Raw genomic sequence first — 20,912 nt, forward strand, 5'->3', positions numbered from 1 at the left:
CACCAGCAGCTGCTTGGATACCAGCAGAGTTTGCCAGGTCCAGAAACTTAAACAAATGCTGCTCTAAAAAAAACTGTGGTGGTGCCAATTCAGCTTCCACCACTTGCCAACTCTATCCGTTCACAGGAAACAACTGTTTCTTGGTTTCTAATTTCCAGCTATCAAAAAAAAAAAAAAAATCGAAGGCTTCGGTTCAACATATGACCTCCTGGAGTGAGGGGGCAAAAATTTCCAAGCACAAGAGTTTAGGAGTTATACAATGGCCCAAAATTCAGGTCTCCACGGGTGAGTACGCACGGGGTACTCACCCGTAGGCCCAATGGAAGTGCCGGTTTCGTGCATGCACTGGAGACCGGCACTTCCGTTCCCTTAAAGGAAGGGGTTCGGAGGTGGAACGCGTGCACCGGAGAGGCAGCGCATGCGCATTGAACTTATGTTTTTTTCCAGGTTTCTCCGGGAAGGTAAGTCTCCAGGAGTTACACTTTTAAAAAGCAGGCACAAGGCCTGCTTTTAACAAGGTAAACGGTGAATTAATTAAAATTAAAACATTTTTTCCACAGGTTTATTATTTTTAAATACTTTAAAGGTAAGTTTATTTTTAGCCCCGTTAGAATATGTAATTAATTTTTTCAAAAATTTAAATTGTTTAAAAGTTATTTCATGTCATTTATAGTTTATTTTAAAAATGTGATTTTTTAAAAATTTGAGGTTTCAGTGATGTTTTGGGGCTTATAGTATTTATAGGTTTGACAGCTCTTCCTGTCAAACTTATGAATGAAGCATTCCCTGCTACCATTGGCTCTCCATGGCCCACGTGATCCCAGGGGACGCTTCGAACTAACTGCGCCCCTGGGATACGCAAGCACTGCGCGCCGGCAGTTGGAGGAGGCCCAGGATCGGAATCCCACGCGGGCCCACAGCTCAACGGCCGGCGCGCTAGGTAAGTGCAGGTCGGGGGCTTGCACCCGCGGGAAGCCCCCGACCCGAATTTCTGGGCCAATGTCTCGTGAGTGACGCTATCTCAAGGAATCAAGTATGCTTCTTTCCTCAGAAAATGAGTAATGCTGAAAACCGCTACAAAAAAAAAACCATCCAATAACGTGGACGGCTGCGGTAAAACTTATGAATTGCGGACAAATGTTTTAGTCTTGACTTGCTTCAATAAAACAGAGCGGGGGTTGGTGGGGGAAAGAGATTCTTCCTTTCAGTCCCACTTCTACTGCTCTTGACTGCATTACTTATAGTGACGGCGGGCAGGGGGAGGAGGGAAGAGAGAGAGAGAAAGAGAAAGAGAGAGAGGAACCCCAACATTGCTCCTGGTTACCAGTGTTTATACATATTCCATTAAAATACAAGCTGGTTGATGGTTATGTTTTGGCAAAGCAAGAACAGCTGAACATTTCTTTCTAAGCAGTACGATGAAGAAATGGAAAGACTTACCCAATGAGGGCCATAAATTCTAAACAGCAGTCAATTGGGATTTGAATTTGGGCTCATGGTTGGAAGCTCATTGCTTCATCACTAAAACTACCATAATATTCTCTCACAATTTCCTCACACCGGAACACTAGATTTTAAAAGTTCTAGCCAATACAAGGCTAGTAAGTCCATGGAGGTCAGCTTCTTCTCCCCTTCTAACCCCCTTGAAGAACATCAATTCTTGTTGGCACTCAATCATTCGTTGTGTGTGAGCAAGTGACAGGGTGTTGCTCAATACATCATACAAATCCCATCCAGTCCTCGCTTGAAGTCACACTAACATTTTCAGCAGGGGTCACTAGTAGTAATCAGGAGTTGAACTCTGTCTATTTTTCCATTCGCTAGCCCATATACAAGGCCGGATATTGTATCACATTGCCACTACAGCTCACCGCTCGGGCAGGTTACACACTTGGTACGGTCCTGGCTTGCACATCTCTCTATGACACTGGGCATTGCGTTGAGTCACCAGGGGAGATACTTCCAGTCTGCAGTTGCACCTTGCACAGTACCCAAATTTTTGTTTTCATGTGGACATTAAATCTTTCTGAAATATTAAAGGCCTTCATCCAAATCAATTTCGATGATATAGGACTGATGCAGATTAAATCAAGAATTGCAAAATTGGCTGCAAGTATCATTTCTAGGCCAGCAACAAAAAATAATTAGCAATTGAAGTAATTAATACTGGACACCAGGTCCATTACTAATTTCATTAATAGGAAAAGCCAAAAAAAAGCGAGTGTACCAGAATTGCTTACCGTGCTACTAGGCTGAAATATTTTACTATCATGGAAAGTTTCTTCAATAATACACTAGAGATATCTAGTGGCTGCACTACTGTACTGTAAGAAAATTTCCCTTTGCTAAATTTCAAATTAATATATTGGCATAACTGCAAACATGCAAACTAACGGAACACTCCCATGACGGCCCAGTTGATAAATGCACCATTGATGAGGTACAGATTCATACTAGCCAATGGGAGGAGGTTCATGCACAATATGAACGCCAGCATCGACCATTTGTCAAAATAGCCTGTTGCTCTGCTCTAGATTCTATGTAGATTTAATCCCTGGTCTATGCTCAGTTAGCCAAACTCAGCCGAGACGGCTATTAGGGGCTATGATTGGCCTCAGCACCTCTGGAATAAGGAGAAAAACCCCCCGAAATCAGCCAGGGTTCCAATTTCTGATATCGGTCTAGTGCCCACTCTTTCTGTAGATAAGAACATAAGAAATAGGAGCAGGAGTAGGCCATTCGGCCCTTCGAGCCTGCTCCGCCATTCAATGAGATCATGGCTGATCTTCTGCCTCAACTCCATTCACCGGCCCTATCGCCATATCCCTTGATGCCCTTACTAGTCAGAAATCTATCGACTTCTGTTTTGAATATACCCAATGACTGAGCCTCCACAGCCCTCCGGGGTAGAGAATTCCAAAGATTCACCACCCTCTGTGTGAAGAAATTTCTTCTCATCTCAGTCCTGAATGGCCTACCCGTTATCCTGAGGCTGTGGCCCCTGGTTCTAGACTCCCCAGCCAAGGGAAACATTCTCCCAGCATCCATCCTATCAAGCCCTGTAATAATTTGGCATGCTTCAATGAGATCCCCACCCATTCTTCTGAATTCAAGAGAATACAGGCCTAGTTTACTCAATCTCTTCTCATACGACAGTCCCGCCATCCCAGGAATCAATCTTGTGAACCTTCATTGCACTCCCTCAATGGCAAGTACATCCTTCCTTAGGTAAGGAGACCAAAATTGTACACAGTACTCCAGGTGTGGTCTCACCAAGGCACTATATAATTGGAGTAAGACTTCTTTACTGCTGTACTCAAATCCTCTTGCAATGAAGGCCAGCATACCATTTGCCTTCCCAATGGCTTGCTGCACCTGCACATTCACTTTCAGTGACTCATGTACAAGGACACCCAGGTCCCTTTGAGCATCTGCATTCCCCAATCTTTCACCATTTAGGAAATACTTTGCTTTTCTGTTTTTCCTACCAAAGTGGATAACTTCACATTTATCCACGTTATATTCCACTGCCATGTTCTCGCCCACTCACTGAGCCTGTCGAGATCCCCTTGAAGCCTCTTCACATCCTCTTTGCAACTGACACTGCCACCTAGCTTTGTATCATCAGCAAATTTGGAAATGATAAATTTAGTTCCCTCATCCAATGGCACTAGTCAATGTCAAAAGATGGTAGGATCAGGCACAGCTGTGATTTTCATAAATCTATTTGCGGGATGTGGGCATCACGTTGCTCATTCCCGTTTGCCCTAAGGTAGTACTGGTTGTGCTTTCTTCTTTTATGATGCATTGAGTGGCTAGCTAGGTCACTTCAGAGGACAGAGTCAACCACGTTAGTGTGTGACTGAAATCACAAAGACCAGACATAAGGGGCTAGATTTTACTTACCGAGACGCATTGGGGGCGGGGGCTGCTGGCTTCTGATTCTCGTTCCGCCCCCAGCGATGTCTGACGGACAGACGCTATTTTGCCCTGATTGGTCTTGTTAATCCCACCCTGCGGGCTTGCTGGCCAATTAAAGGAAAGCCAGTGTCAGATGACGTCAGTTGATGACTCTTCATCTGCCGGTTTTCTTAAAGGCACATGAACCATAACTTTTTGACAGATGATTTGACAGTGTTTGGCAGCATTGAGGTGCTGTCAAACACTGATAATCACTGTACACCGGTGAGCCCTTGCACCCAGGCTCTCCAATTACTCTCTCCATAGGATAAAACAGATGGCAGCTGCAGCTGAGATTGTAGAAGCCATCTGTCACTTCTCCCGATGAGATGAGGCTACACAAACACGTCACAGCTTGTCACCTGCAGAAACATCTAAACACATTAAAAATGACTTTCTCAACATTTCCTTACCTCTGATACTAACCATTGTCCCATTGCATCCTTCACACCACTTCTGCAGCTGTCATCCAAACACCAACACAACAGGCCCACAGCACGCCTCACTTACCCTGGCGGGGTTTCCAGACGTCGGGAAGCCCGCAGCAGCAGTCGAAAAATTGGGAAAAGCCTCTTAAACCTGCCTGTTAACAAGCAGTTAAGTGGCTGTAATCCTCTTCCTGCCACTAGGAGTCGGGTCCCTGTGCAAATCGGGGGGACCTAACTCCCGGGAAGATTGTTTGGAGGTGGTTTGGGAGCGGGTTCGGGACCCGCTCCCATTCTTTTTGACTTTCCCAGCAGTCCCACCTCCAAACCCGCCTCCTCAGGGCTGGCAAAATCCAGCCCATGGTCTCCAGGTTTCAGTTGGGTTCTTACGACAATCCGACAGCTTCATGGTCACTTTTTAACTATACCAGTTTTTTAAAAATTTAATTCGAATTCTCAAACTGCCATGGCGGTATTTGAACCCATCAAATTCCCTGGATTACTAATCCAACAAAATAGCCACTGCACTATCACACCGCTCTTCCCCCCCAACCAGTTATATATTCAAATAGTGAAGTTACGCTCGCTGCCTCAGCTCTCACATCAAGAATGGCCATTTGGCCAAGACATTGGAGAGAAAACTGCACCCATAAAACTTATGAGCCAGTGTCCTCATGAAAGGGTGGGAACAACAACAACAACTTGCATTTATATAGCATCTTTAACAGTAAAAATGTCCCAAGCCACTTCACAAGAGAAATTATTAAACAAAAATTAGAGATTGAAAAATCTCAGATGTGCGAATACTAAAAGGACTAAGGTTGCCCAGTTTATGCAACCACGTTTTATGTGATGACATCATCGAGCCAATGATTTAGGAACTGGAGGAGTGCAGTGTTGTCATTACGTCGCTTGGCTGAAAGCTCTACATTCACACAGCAGCTCCACTTTGTACAGAAGCAAACCATCTGGCAAAAAAAAAGTACACGGGCTTTCAAGACTAACAAATGTTCCAGGAAAGAGAACTCAGCAGAAAATTCCCCTCCCAGATGATTTGCCCTTTGACATGCCAGGATTTGCAGTGTTTCATTAATAATTGCTTTGCGTGCTCCCTGTAGCTTGGGAAATAACAGATTCTAGAATACCTGAGATTTAGGTGAACCTTTAGAATGGACTAACCGGTTTACAATCAAAGGTGGACTTTTCTTTCTTGCTAAATTCATGCCTGATTTCCCTCCCTCCCTCCCCACCCCTTCATAAGAAAGTACTGATTCCAGACAAATGGTTACGGGCCAGCTGCTTCACACTGGCTATCTGAGTCATACAGACCAAGAAGGAACCCGATTTCCATCCTCAGCTTGTACTGTGTTCTTCCTCTTAGGAACCGAGGATGACTTGCTTCCACATTAAAAATGAGTTCGCAGGTGACTGAAGAGTCCAATGCGGGACCTACAGTCTCTGTCACAGGTGGGGCAGATGGTGGTTGATAGGGCAGGTGGGGTGCTTGGGTTGACGTGCGCTCCTTGCGCTGCTTGCGCTTGGCTTCCGCTTGCTCCCGGTGAAGAGACTCGAGGTGTTCGGCGCCTTCCCAGATGCTTCTCCTCCAGTTTGTGCGGTCTTGGGCCAGGGATTCCCAGGTGTTACACTTTTTCAAGGAGGCTTTGAGGGTGTCCTTGAAGCATTTCTTCTGCCCACCTGGGGCTCTCTTGCCGTGCCAGAGCTCCGAGCAGAGCGCTTGTTTTGGGAGTCTCGTATAGGGCATGCGGACAATGTGACCCGTCCATCGGAGCTGATTGAGCGTGGTCAAAGCTTCGATGCTGGGGATGTTGGCCTGAGCAAGAACATGGACGTTGGTGCGCCTATCCTGCCAATGGATTTGCAGGATCTTGCGGAGACAGTGTACTGTGATAGCGGAATTGTTGCTCAACCAAGGCAGCGACTGAGGCGCTATAATTGACCTCAGCATCCTGGCATAGAGGGGGAAAATGAGTTCCCATTTCCAATTGCTTCAAGCAACTCCAATTGCAAATGGTGTACGTGAATGGTTTGGCCCGGATTTTGCAGTTGTTATGATGGCGAAACTGTCCGCGTTCGCCGTCATTACCCTGGGAAACTGACAGCAATGTCTGGCGTCCGCACATGCACAGTTAAACACAGAAATCCAGAAGTTGCTGTCAGCGATTCCCTGTTCCTCCACTGTTGAAGACCCTGCAGACGGCAATCTTTGAGAAATTACTAAACGGACGAGAACTTCCCCTTTTGCGCTGTAATAATCGCTGTTAAAACCTCCCCAAAAAAGTTAAGCCTTGTTCAATGAGGCTTAACTGGGTTTTTAACGGCGTACTGAATCATAATTACTGCTGAACAACCACTCTGGTTGTGCAAAACCTAATTTTATATTTATAGAATCTCAAATTTTCCATTATGATAAAAAAATTGTTAACTTTTTTTAAATGATATTTCAGCGTCTACCTTAATCCCATGTGTATGTCCCAATCTTTATTTTGCTCTCTAAAATGATTAAAAAGTGAAGGAAAATCAGTTCATTTTACTTCCTGGTTTGCTAACTGTGAGAATTCTTCAATGTGATTGGCTGCTTAGCATGCTTGATGACATTACTGTTGCTGGAGATCCCCTAGACTTGGCGCCAGAATCAAATGAGCGTCTGGAAGGGTGAAGTTGAGGCCACAGAGATCGCTAGATCTTTGTGGGCAGCTTTCTTCGATGTCAGCAGCGAGTGGCGTCACTTCGCCACTGACTGCAAAATATCCGGGCTGAGTTTGTGTGTGTATTCTTTTCGGGTGAGGATGACCCCAGTAAATAGCCTGCTAACACCCACTATTGGGGCTCAGAGGAGAAGGATGGGCACTTGTGGTGTGTACCAGAGGACACCTGCTACCCAGAGAACCATACCTCAAAAAGGAATCAACTCCTTCAGGAAGGGAGGAGCAGAGGGGAGAAAATTAGTGGGAAAAGGGGGAGATTTTTTTTTTTTTTTTTTTAAAAACAGCAAATTTCCCAAGGCATTACCGACAATCAATTGATTATTGTGTGTTTTTTTCTCCAAAATAGGCAAGTGGCAATGGGAGACACTCCACACAGCCAGCCAATGGCCACAGCCTGCAACTATATTACAAAGTTAACATAGCAAAATTCATTAGGAAATGTTGACATATCAATTTACAATAATAAGTCAACATAAAAGTGTGGCCAAAATTCATGACAACAAGTAGTGAAAGTTTGTGGACAGAAAGATTACTGGTTTCACTTAAATGTTCAAGGCTGTCTACCCAGGGGTTTCTTTGAAAATCTTTGGTGAATGGTTTTTAAGCTACTGTGCTTTCAACTCAATTTACTTCCAACTGCTCCACAACTTAGAGAAGAACTATCCCAAAGACACTAGTACGATAGCAAAATACTGCAGATGTTGGAAATCCGAAATAACAACAGAAAATGCTGGAAAAACTCAGGTCAGGCAACATCCGTGGAGAGAAATTTGAGAGGGTGACCCCGAGCTTCCGGTCGCCTGTCATTTTAATTCACCGCTCCATTCCCACTCGGACCTCACCGTCCTTGGCCTCTTGTATTGTTCCACGGAAGCTCAACGTAAACTCGAGGAACAGCACCTCATCTTCCGATTAGGCAGTCTGCAGCCTTCCGGACTCAATATCGAGTTCAACAATTTCAGATCATAAGCTCGGCCCCCATTTCATTTTCTCTTGTAATTGTTCCACTCCTTTCCCCCCCCCCCCTTTCCTTTTGTTTCTCTCTCACACCTGGCAGCTATCTTTTGCCCTGCCAGTACACTTTACACCTAATCCCAGCCTATTACCATCTCGTCTAGCTTCTAATCTCTTTTACTTCTTTTGTTTCTTTTATTCTTTTGTCCAATCGCAGCCCTGCCTCCGATCTAGTTTCTTTTCTTTCCAGTTTTGAAGAAGGGTCCAACCCGAAACGTCAACTCAAATTTCTCTCCACGGATGTTGCCTGACCTGCTGAGTTTTTCCAGCATTTTCTGTTGTTATCCCAAAGACACTGATGCCTAGGGCTATCACTATGATTTGAGTTAAGTGTAGTGGCGAGAGTGTATCATTTTAATATTGGGTCCACTTGAGTTGTGAAAAAAAAAAACCAGCAGTGGAATTATGGATCCCGCCGCTCCAAATTCTAGCACAGGACGACTCTGTGCGCTGGGCGATCTGCTAATCTAAATAGTTATACATTCAAAATGCAATTCTCCCACTTTGCTTAGATTTTGATAAACAATCAAACTTTCTCCAGAAACTCACTCACTCGAAGTTCTCAACATTGTGTGCGACTCTCACGTTCCCCCCCCTCCGCCCCGCACATCTCATCTCTTCTAAATACAAGAGCAATTTGTTGCACGCTTGTTTTCAAAGCCAAATACCAGCCTCAAATTAATGTGGCAAGTTGTGTGCTAAATTACTTGGGAGATGCATCAAAGAGGCTCTGCAAATTGAAATCCTGCCACCAATTTCAAAGACTTTCCTCCTACTCCCTATATAAATGCAACTGTATAGATGTACATATACAGATACAACACAATTCTGCAAACTTCCAAGGCACAAAGCCTGGTCAAATGCTTATAGAAGTGTGTCTTGCAGCATTCATGAGGGCGACACTCACGCAAGGCACGGATTGGAATTGGGACCCCTGACAGAAAGCTAGTAACAGTGCACCAAATGAACCTCAGCTTTCCTTTCTTGCTAACACCTATCAATTGGCCAGCAAAAAACAAATACAAGCACATATATACTTGGAAATTATTAAATACTGATTTCGGCCATTTTTGGAGGTTTTATTACGAGCTCTCATTTGTGTGGGAAGATTGCTTTGTGAAGGAATGAATGCTATGGGACTGCATGCTGCATACATAAGAGACTTTGGGGTTTTTCAATTTCCTTACAGAAATGTAATATATTTCAAGGTATTCATTCAACTTAAACCAGCTATGAATCACATGAAAAAAGTCAGACTGATGCAGCCTGGCTGCTTTTCCAGTTAATCATAAACCTGAACCAAATATTGACCCTTAGAGGGGAAAAGACCAGCTGCAAAAGTCTAATATAAATACAGAAACTTTTGGAAATGGAGCTCAGGCGAAGGTTCTCCTCCTGAAACACGAACCTATCTTTTGTCTTTTCAGACGCCTCTTGGATCTGTTGAATACGTCCAGCGTTTTGTTTTTATATTGACTTCAAGTATATGGACCCCTTTGTTTGTGTCATGGTTGTCACAACCTTGGGAAATAAAAGGATGCACTGTATGCCATTGGCTTCTGGCACACGCCGCAGAATCCCATGAGTTACAGATGCGCCACATGAACCTAATTGGCTCCATATTTGTACGGGAAGGAAATGATTACCATCAAAGAGACTAAATATTTTTTTAAAAAGTAATGTCCAACGTAGAAAAATCTTGACTATAGAGAAGGTTTGCATCTCGGATTCAAACTTTCTACTAATTGAAGTACAGCTAACCCCCCCTCCCCTCCACAAATACTGTTGAGTATTTCTGCCGTGAGCTCAGTTGGTAAGTGCATCAGTATGGAACCAAACTACACAGATCAGGAAGGAGCTAGTTGATCGGTGGGCAAACACTGCAGTCAGGGAACTGCAATTGGCCACTGCATGTCTGGACTAAAGTAGAGGAAGAAATCCAGACAGAATTGCTGTTCTTGATCACTAACCAGTAAACCAGACTTGATTGGGTACCAGCATAGCACCATTGGGACAGTAGAACTCCTCATCTCCCCACTAGACTAGTTAATCCACTGATCAACACATGATAATGTAAACTGAAGGTCGGTCCCTGTGAAGTATTGCCAGTTAATATATTGGCAGGTGACGCACACCCAGCCTTTGGCCTTCATCAATACTGTGGAATGTGAATGCAAAACTGCAAGTGGGAGCTCTTCTGAACTTCTGGCGCGCTGACTCAACAGCTGAAAGCTTTGTGCATTCACAAGGGAGCTTTGGAGTGGATAGCTGGCCCTCTGGGCCACAGCAACTGCCAAATGACACCGAGTCCAACATAGCAAACATTAGGGAGGGAGGCAAATAGAGAAACACAGTTGGCCGAGAAAATGTAAATGTATGCATTGCGGGTCTTCTGGAATTCAATCTGCAGTTGATTACTGGAAAAACGCTGATCTGTATGTATGAAATAGATGAGATTTCCCGGTAATTCACTGCAGCATGCAATGGTTGCGAGCCAATTTTGATCTTTCACCAAGGATTCAGTGATTGCGGATCCTGTGAATGAAACATCCCAATTCTAGAGGACAGACATGATACGCAACTGGGAGAGGGTGGGGGGGGAAAAGAGAAGAGGAAAAAGGACAGCCCTTTAGTAATGTTCTTAAATCATAAAAATTGAATGGGTGTCCGTACAGAATAGGAAGGTTTTAGCCAAATCCCTGGCCTATGATGAGTTACTGATCGTAACTGGGACAGTGGTAGAGATGCTGCAATTAGTCACATCATCACTGGGCTAGACAAGGGTCAGGCGTGGGCCCCGCAAAAAATCAACTCGGGCTCCCACTGCTGACCACTATGCAATGACCCTCCTGCCTATATGGACACTGGTTCAAGGCTGATCTGACTTGATTGTAACATTGGTCATAGCCGGATAGTTTGCTGACACTCAGTCACTGACAGGACACACACATGAGCAAAAGTAATGGCCATTTGAACGAGGCATTAGAAGGTAGCTCTTTGCCAATGGAATTGTATCCCATTTACTATGGCAACCCTTTTAACAGACATAGAAGGAAACGAGTAATGCACCGCCTTTTGTTAAAGCTTCTATTTTAAAAGAACTTGTAATGAAGGAAAAGACAATGGTTGTCATGAATTTTTGTGCTCAAGATGAGGGATGGTAGCATGTGGAAATTAAACACTTTCCCCTTCCAGACAGCGAGAGTCAATGTAAAGCACTCCCAGGCCAGGTGACGCACAAGTTATAGAATCATAGAATAGTACAGCACAGAAGGAGGCCATTCGGCCCATCGAGTCTGTGTCGGCTCTTTCGAAGAGCAATTCAATTAGTCCCACTCCCCTGCTCTTTCCCCATATCCCTGCAATTTTTTCTCCTTCAAGTATTTATCCAATTCCCTTTTGAAGGCTACTATTGAATCTGTTTCCACCACCCTATCAGGTAGCGCGTTCCAAATCTTAAAATCACCCCTTGTGTAAAAAAGTTTTTCCTCGTGTCGCCTCTGGTTCTTTTGCCAATCACCTTAAATCTGTGTCCTCTTGTTATCGACCCTTTCGCCGTTGGAAACAGTTTCTCTTTATTTACTCTATCCAAATCCTTCATGATTTTAAACACCTCTATCAAAAGTTTAGATGCACAATAAACCTTTCTCTACTGTGCCCTGAAACTATGTCTCTTCCACTAAGCATGGAAGAGCACCCATTCTAACACCAGGATGACAACATCCCCTTTCCCACACCAGTCTTCCGGTGGTCTTTCTCATTAAGAATGCTAACTTAAATGTCAAATCAGAGGCAGCTCTGCTCTAGGCTCACTTGAAACTCTGCTTAAATGCCCAAACTCATTTTACTCAAGACCCTGAACAGAGACTCCTTTAGTCTGGCCCTAGATTGAAACCTGGTTCCAGAGATGGAAGAGCAGCACCCAAACTCACTGCACTGGCCGATTTTGCAGAGGGATTCTCTCTTTTAAAATATTAATGTAACCACATGCACCCCTAGTTATTTTCTAAATCCCAAAGCTTACCTAGTAAAGGAAGAGTTGAATGACAGTCGTAGAGAGGAGACTGTGTAGTACAGTACTGAACTTATCAATAGCTTCGTAGCTCTGAAATACATTTAGTACATTTATTCTTAAAACAGGTTCAGCATTACTTACATACAATGGAGCTTGATTTGGTGTAAGTTTCATGACACAGGATGCTGCAAGTAAGAAAAGAGAGAACATAAATACATGGAAAGTTACTCTTTAAACCATAAAGTTATTTAGTAATATATTTCAGCCATAAAACCACCACTTCAAACGGAAGTAGGAATTTAATATTACTTTGTTATATTGAAAGTACGATTACTTATATCAATTATTCCAGGCACAAATGTTCCTTGCTGACTTTCAGCAAGATTTTCCCAACATCCTACAGAACAGGCTCCATACACCCTAAACCCTACAAACAGGGGCTTTCAGGGTTAAAGTCAAAAATGATTAGTTCAGTTGGCAAACACACTGAATAGCATGGGATTGAACTATACATAAGAAATAGGAGCAGGAGTCGGCCATTCGGCCCTTCGAGCCTGATCCGCCATTCAATAAGGTCATGGCTGAACTTCTACCTCAACTCCACCTTCCCGCCTGATCTCCATATCCCTTGATTCCCTTAACGTCCAAAAATCTATCAATGTCTGTCTTGAATATACTCAACGACTGAGAAGCCACAGTTCTCTGGGGTAGAAAATTCCAAAGATTCACAACCCTTCCGAGTAAAGAGATTCCTCATCTCAGTCCTAAATGGCCGAACCCTTATTCCGAGACTGTACCCCTAGTTCTAGATTCCCCAACCATCCTCCCAGCATCTACCCTGTCAAGCACCTTACAAATTTTGTATGTTTCAATGAGATCACCTCTCATTCTTCTAAACTCTAGAGAATATAGGCCTGGTCTACTTAGTCTCTCCTCATAAGACAAGACTGGAAGGTACCAGGTACAATCCCAGCTTTATGCGGAGTTAACTGAGCTCACCCAGGCAGTGCTAAAATTGGTCATAATGATCGCTGGGCTTGGAGAGCAGAGGAAATCGGCCAAGGTTCCCACTTCTGATCACTGTCCAATCACCTCTGTTAGAAGGTGTAAGCAAGTGCCCACACATAAAAGGATCAGGATTTGCTGTAACGTTCGCCCACCCCAACTTAGTTATACAGTTCCTTCAATGTACAAATCGGCCTGTGGTATATGGGGTAGCGAGGAAAAATAAATCAAATAAAAAGAATAAAGGAGCAATAGCGAGTCATGGTGGGAGTGTTAGGAGGGGTGATTGAAAGCTTGCTCAAAAGGTTGGGTTTTGAGAAGGGTGCCAGGGCTGATGAAGGGGTTTGAGGAGCCTAATCATCAAAGGAGGCTTGGGTTGTCGTTGACTTCAGCGATGATCCTGGGGTCGCAGGCCTACAGCCTGCTGAGTTCAATCGAATTGCCTGCTGACACTCACTGGACAAGGTATCCGAGGAGGCAGCCAGAGAGCCTGGTGAAACCATAGCCCAAGTCAGAGTTAAGGTCTTTCAGGAGAGAATGGAAAATTGGTTAGAGAGGAGCAGAATACCGAATCTGTAGCCCAGTCTCGTTGGAATGAACACTTTCTCCTTCATCCCCATTTCTATTGGCCCATTTCCTCCGGTCTTACTCACTCTGCCCATGAAAATATAAACATATATATGCACAGCCTCCTTCGACAAAGCATTGCTTCCTTGACCAACAGCAGCTTGCATTGTAACTGGATGAAATAAACAGCAGCAGGGTTTTGTTATCAGCCACTGCACCATTCCCTTCCCTGGGTGCAATGGTCAGCTACTGATGGAACTCAAGTGACAAAACAGCCTTGTGACTCATATATGGGGCTTTCCCTCTGTTGCAGAAGCACATATCTATGTCAATTACAGTCCTATATCAGCTTGCCTTAAGCCCTTGATATGAGATTACTTCAAGACAAGCAAGAACAGAAGGACAAGAAAACACATGTAAATTAGGGGAAAGTAAAGTCAAAACCGATCTTTAAATAATGCTTGGAAAGGTGATTAATGGTTGGAATAACCTACCAGCCAAGGGAATAGAATCAAAGGCACTAGAAAGGTTCAAAATATAATTGCATAGTAGGGTAAGCAAGCTGGAGTTCGAGAGGGATGAGCTTCAACATTCTTGACTTTTACTTCTGTTCTTATTCCAGATTTCATAATGACTTTGCTTTTAAAAAAAAAATACAACAGTGTGACACTTGTGTTTCATAATCTGCCCATGACCAGAAAGAGTATTGTCAAACTATATCAATTAGATTTTTCCTTCCTTTTTTAAAGTTTACTGCAAACAAAAGGAGCAGAGAGTTATTTTCCAAGTGCATCGGGTCACATTTAGGCACCAGTCACACACACAAAATGGCAGCCACTGAAAGATGAGAGAACTTTGTTGCGCCAATTCATTGCCGCCTTGCGACAATGAGAAATGGATCGTGCGACATCATTTCAAAAAGATCAATTCATTAGTGGTATGTCGCAACAGCAATTTTATTATGGCCAAGGCATTTAAAAAAATACCCCATTGGGTAATAGACCCGTGGAATACATTACATTAGAACAAACTGAGGCGGGTAAATGTGCTCAAGACATAATTCAATGCTTCGAGGAAAGCGGTATGTTGAGACGCTGGGTGAGGTGGAAATTCATCAATAAACAAGGCTTAGGCATGGGCCCATGCACGTTCCGGCTCCTCGAAAATGTTATGCCCCTGTTCCACTAGAATGATGTTCCCTCTCATTGGAAGGATTAGTTTGGCTCAGTTGGTAATACTCTTAAGCTGCGAGTCAGCAGATTATGGATTCAAGCACATAATCTAGGCTAAAACTTCAGTGCGGTACTCAAGGAATGCTACATTGCTGGAGGGCTCTTGCTTCAGGTGAGATGTTAAACCAAGGCCCTGTCTCTGCCTGTTTGGTGGTCAGGTGGAGATTAATGGATCAATGGGAGTGCCGCGCGATCTCATGGCCATCTGAGCCGACAGACGGGGGCCTTGAATTAACGTTTCATCTGAAATGCAGCACTCCCTCAGTATGACACTAAAGTGTCAGCCCACATTATGCATGGGGCTTGCATGCAGACCCAACTGTGCCAAGCTGGCCAACTTATCAGTTAAGCAACTGGTAAGATCTAGATGGCAAAAGCCAGCTAACGTAGTACCATTATTCAAGAAGGGTAGTAGGGATAAACCAGGGAATTACAGGCCAGTGAGCCTAACATCAGTGGTAGAGAAATTATTGGAAAAAATTCTGAGGGACAGAATTAGTCTCCACTTGGAGAGGCAAGGATTAATCAAGGACAGTCAGCATGGCTTTGTCAGGGGAGATTATGTCTAACCAATTTGATTGAATTTTGCGAGGGGGGTGACTAGGTGCGTGGATGAGGGTAGTGCAGTTGATGTAGTCTACATGGACTTCAGTAAGGCTTTTGACAAAGTCCCACGTGGGAGACTGGTCAAGAAGGTAAGAGCCCATGGGATCCAGGGCAATTTGGCATATTGGATCCAAAATTGGCTTAGTGGCAGGAGGCAGAGGGTGATGGTCGAAGGTTGTTTTTGTGACTGGAAGCCTGTGTCCAGTGGTGTACCGCAGGGATTGGTGCTGGGTCCTTTGCTGTTTGTAGTGTACATTAATGATTTAGATATGAATGTAGGAGGTATGATCAGTAAGTTCGCAGATGACACGAAAATTGGTAGAGTGGTAAATAGCGAGGAGGGAAGCCTCAGGCTACAGGACGATATAGACGGGTTGGTTAGATGGGCAGAACAGTGGCAAATGGAATTTAACCCTGAAAAGTGTGAGGTGATGCATTTTGGAAGAACTAACAAGGCAATGGAATACACGATGAATGGTAGGACCCTAGGAAGGACAGAGGAACCTTGGTGTGCATGTACATAGATCCCTGAAGGCAGCAGGATAGGTAGATAAGGTGGTTAAGAAGGCATATGGGATACTTGCCTTCATTAGCCGAGGCATAGAATATAAGAGCAGGGTGGTTATGATGGAGCTGTACAAAATGCTAGTTAGGCCACAGCTGGAATACTGTGTGCAGTTCTGGTCGCCACACTATAGGAAAGATGTGATTGCATTGGAGAGGGTGCAGAGGAGATTCACCAGGATGTTACCTGGGCTGGAGCGCTTCAGCTATGAAGAGAGACTGGACAGGCTGGGGTTGTTTTCCTTAGAGCAGAGAAGGCTGAGGGGGGACCTGATTGAGGTATACAAAATTATGAGGGGCATAGATAGGGTAGAAAGGGACTTTTCCCCTTAGTAGAGGGGTCAATAACCAGAGGGCATAGTTTCAAGGTAAGGGGCAGGAGGTTTAGAGGGGATTTGAGGAAAAACTTTTTCCACCCAGAGGGTGGTTGGAATCTGGAACTCACTGCCTGAAAGGGTGGTAGAGGCAGGAACCCTCACAATATTCAAGAAGCATTTAAATGAGCACTTGAAACACCATAGCATACAAGGCTACGGACCAAGTGCTGGAAAATGGGATTAGAATAGACGGCTTGATGGTCGGCGCGGACACGAGGGGCTGAAGGGCCTCTTTCTGTGCTGTATAACTATGAATGAATCTATGACTCTAGGAGGCAAAGGCCGAGCAGCTAAAACATAAAATTACTTTGAATAAAAAAAGGAATAATTTTAAATTTTAGTCCGTCTGGACTTAGAATGCACTTTAAGTAAGTTCAAGATAAGGGCTGTTCTATTATGAATAACCACACTCGCTATAATAGGAGACAAGGGTAGGGAAAGAAGGGAAGGAGGGATGGGAGACTAGAGAAAATGAAATGTGACAAGATTGCTTATTCTCACCTACAATCTGTGCCTTTTTTTAAATTCCATTTTCTTGAGTTTTTGAATTAAATGTGAAGTTCAGGACTGATGTCAGACAGCACTTCATCATATGCAAGATCGGGAATAAAATTCTGGTGAGGGCTGTGGAACCAAAAACTCTAATCTCAGATCTCTAAGCAGCGAGATGCCACAACTGGGGATCGTAGGTCTCTATGGCTAGACGGGGTCAAGGGGCCTGCTTCATATGTAATCTTTGTGGCCCAGGTTTACCATTCTGTTGATCCACAAATCGATCCATTGTAAGGGGCTGTAATCTATACATCGGGAAATGTCAAAACACCATTGCCTCATAGATTTTAGATTAGATTGTCTATTGGGTTCAGTGCCGACATAACACAGGTAACAGACCGCAGCAATAACTATTGTGCAACAGTTCCGATAAAAACAAACTCTTAGTCAACCTCAACCCTTCAAAATATGATCAGCTCACCAGAATATCTTCAGAAACAACTGCAAATAGGAGACGGGATTTCTTAAACATTCTCCAGTAAAATTTCAGTTTACATTTTCCAGACGATATTGGCAGAGAATTTGCGATGCATGAAGATTGAATATGGTGTGTGGGGGTGGCGAGAATGTGGAACTCGCTACCACATGGAGTGGTTGAGGCGAATAGCACAGACGCCTTTACGATGAAGCTAGGCGAGTACATGAGGGAGATGTTGATAGGGTGAAATGGAGTAAAGTGGGAGGATCTTTCCCCTGGCTGGGGGGGGTCTAGAACGAGGGGTCAGTCTCAGGATACAGGGTAGGACATTTAGGACTGAGATGAGGAGAAACGTCTTCACCCAGAGGGTGGTGAACCTGTGGAATTCTCTACCACAGAAGGCAGTTGAGGCCAAGTCACTGAATATATTTAAGAAGGAGATAGATAGATTCTGAGACACAAAAGGCATCAAGGGGTATGGGGAGATAGCGGAAATATGGTATTGAGATAGAGGATCAACCATGATCATATTGAATGGCAGAGCAGGCTCGAAGGGCCGAATGGCCTATTCCTTGCTCCCAGTTTTCTATGTTTCTGTATTTCTAGGAGGCTGGTGTGGAACGTAAACACCAGCATAAACCTGTTGGGCCAAATGGCTTGTTCCTGTGCTGTAACATTCTATGTAACCTGTGGAATTCTCTACCACAGAAGGCAGTAGAGGCCAATTCATTAAATATATTCAAGAAGGAGTTAGATATATTTCTTAAGGCTAAAGGGATCAAGGGATATGGGGAGAAAGCAGGGACAGGGTACTGAATTTGGATGATCAGCCATGATCTCATTGAATGGCGGAGCAGGCTCGAGGGGCCGAATGGCCGACTCCTGCTCCTATCTTCTATGTTTCTATGTAATACTGTAACAAATTGCTTTCAGTAACCAATGGGCTACAGTGCTTGCCTTATCTTCTACACACCAGTGGATTTCCAAGTTTTTCCCCCTGTGTGAGGTACAGTCCCAGGGACCTCCAGTCATATCTTCCATAAGATAGTGTGAAAGGAAAACAGTACTGACATTTTATAGAAAACTTTAGAAAAACTGAAATGGCATGTTAGTAACGCAACAAATACAGAAAGAAACAGAAGTCTGATAACTTGGGGATCCCCTGGGTCCCCACGTAGACCTTCTAGAAGGCAGGGACCCCCCCAAATTGAAAACCTGCAAACTTACTCTTTGCACAGCTAACACTCAAAGCCTGGCAACAGCATAGGAATTCTGCCAGTTTTCAGCCAAACCAGTAAACAGCACAGGTTAACCAGAACTCCAGAAGGGCAACACAACCTCCTTATAATCTGTGGACTCTTCTGGTCTCCACAAACTAATGTCCCACACTGCACAGGATTGCAGCCCCATGGTCGGTACTGTATCTTCAGCGATCAATATTCCAAACAACAACAACGACGATAACAAAATACTGCGGATGCTGGAAATCCGAAATAACAACAGAAAATGCTGGAAAAACTCAGCAGGCCAGGTAACATCCGTGGAGAGAAAATAGAGTCAACGTTTCAGGTCAAAACCCTTCGTCAGGACTGAGAAAACACAGGAAATGAAACAGATTAAAAGGCCAGTTCGGGGGCTGGGAAATGGGGATGAAAGAACAAAAGAGAAGTGAAGAGACATTAAGAGGTATTCAAAACCAGACGAGATGGTGATAGGACTAGTGGAGACAAAAGACGGCTCTAGATTAGGTGTGAAATGCGCTGGCAGAATGGGAGACAGCTGCCATGTGGGAGAGAGAAAAGGGGGGGGGGGAAGGGCCAAAACAACAACAACAACACGTATTTATATCGCGCCTTTAACGTAGTAAAACGTCCCAAGGCGATTCACGGGAGTGTTATAAAACACAATTTGACACCGAGCCACATAAGAAGAAATTAGGGCAGATGACCTAAAGCTTGGTCAAAGAGGTAGGTTTTAAGGTGCGTCTTAAAAAGGAGGAAACAGCAGTTTAGGGAGGGAATTCCAGAGGTTAGGGCCTAGGCAGCTGAAGGCACAGCCACCAATTGTTGAGCGATTAAAATCAGGGATGTTCAAGAGGCCAGAATTAGAGGAGCGCAGGTATCTCGGGGAGGGGTTGTGGGGCTGGAAGAGGTTAGAGAGATAGGGAGGGATTTCAAAACAAGGATGAGAATTTTAAAATCGAGGCGTTAACCGGGAGCCAATGTAGGTCAGCGAGCACAGGGGTGAACGGGACTTAATGCGAGTTAGGGCACAGGCAGCCGAGTTTTGGATGACCTCAAGTTTACATTGGGGACAACGTGGGAGGCCGGCCAGGAGTGCACTGGAATAGTCAGGTCTAGAGGTAACAAAAGTATGGATGAGCGGGTACCAAAGACAATGGACACCAAGCCAAAGTAAACCAAGGATGGGAAAGATGCATTGACAACCCACCAGCTAAATCCTAATTATAAAGCTGTAAAAGCAAATCAGCTGCAAACAGGGTGGGAAAGTAGTGCCATAATAAGCAGAGACAGAGCCGAATACAGGAAACTTTCGATTAACCGGCTCCTAAACAACCGGAACGCTCTATCCACCGGCAAAATTCAGGAGTCGGTTCCGGTAACTTTTATTACTTTTTTTACTCCATTTGTTGCTGTGCAAGGGTGTAGCTGAAGCTGTTGCTAAGCTACAGAGACGCTTGCAACTTGTGCCGATTGTTTTGAAGCTGTGTGGTTTGTTGCTTTATACGGAGCTCTGAGCTCCGTATCTTTTACTATAGCATTCGGTTATCCGGAATTGTTGATGAACTGGCAACACATCGGTCCCGTCCGTGCCGGATACCAGAAAGTTTCCTGTATATATATTTTTTTGCAGTACTGCTCACTCGGTAACAGAAAAGATATTATTACCCTCGAGAGGGTTGAGAGTCAAGCAAGATGATGATTCCAGGCATCAAGAATTTAAGTTATGAGGAAAGGTTAAGGAAGCTGGCCAGTTTTGTTTGAAAAACAGGAGATCCAACTCAAGTGTTCAAGGTCATGAAGGGAAAGTTGATCCAAGCAAACTGTTAGCTGTGGCTTAGGGCCGACATACCAGGAGACACCATTCAAAAATTAACAAGTGAGGAGCAGAAAGTACGTCAGCAGGAACTTTCTGAACAGCTGTATAGTACACAAGAGGACTTTTAGGATTCTTGAAAGAAAGTGCGTCAGGCCTGAATATTAGAACTCATTCACACTTTGCCTCGGGATTGATGGGCCTCGTACCACTCAATGGCCAGTTTTGCTGTCAAATTCTAAGGGGCAAACTTGGTTTACAGGAAAACCAGATGCAACAGAGTTGATATTGAAGAGTTGGTTACACCTGGCATCTGCAGATTGCTAACCAGCTAGAATGGTCCCTACAGGTGAATGGCAGGTTACAAAATTACTGTGTCCACAAGCCAGTGCAC

At 44.3% G+C, this 20,912-nt stretch overlaps 1 protein-coding gene across 5 annotated transcripts in view; it reads right to left on the bottom strand.

The window, feature by feature from the left end:
* LOC147099964 (A-kinase anchor protein 13-like) overlaps positions 1 to 20,912 on the bottom strand; it is a 482,784-nt gene that overhangs the window by 335,850 nt on the left and 126,022 nt on the right. For all 5 annotated transcript variants that reach the window (XM_085968506.1, XM_085968508.1, XM_085968507.1 and 2 more), the window contains exon 3: positions 12,282 to 12,325. In XM_085968506.1, the coding sequence (XP_085824632.1) occupies positions 12,282 to 12,314 (33 nt within the window). In that variant the 5' untranslated portion in view covers positions 12,315 to 12,325. The remainder of the gene's footprint in view (positions 1 to 12,281; positions 12,326 to 20,912) is intronic.

The sequence above is a fragment of the Somniosus microcephalus genome, chromosome 27 (genome assembly GCF_052327205.1).
Source record: "Somniosus microcephalus isolate GS21.2 chromosome 27, FLI_Smic_1.0, whole genome shotgun sequence".
Taxonomy (NCBI): Eukaryota; Metazoa; Chordata; class Chondrichthyes; order Squaliformes; family Somniosidae; genus Somniosus; species Somniosus microcephalus.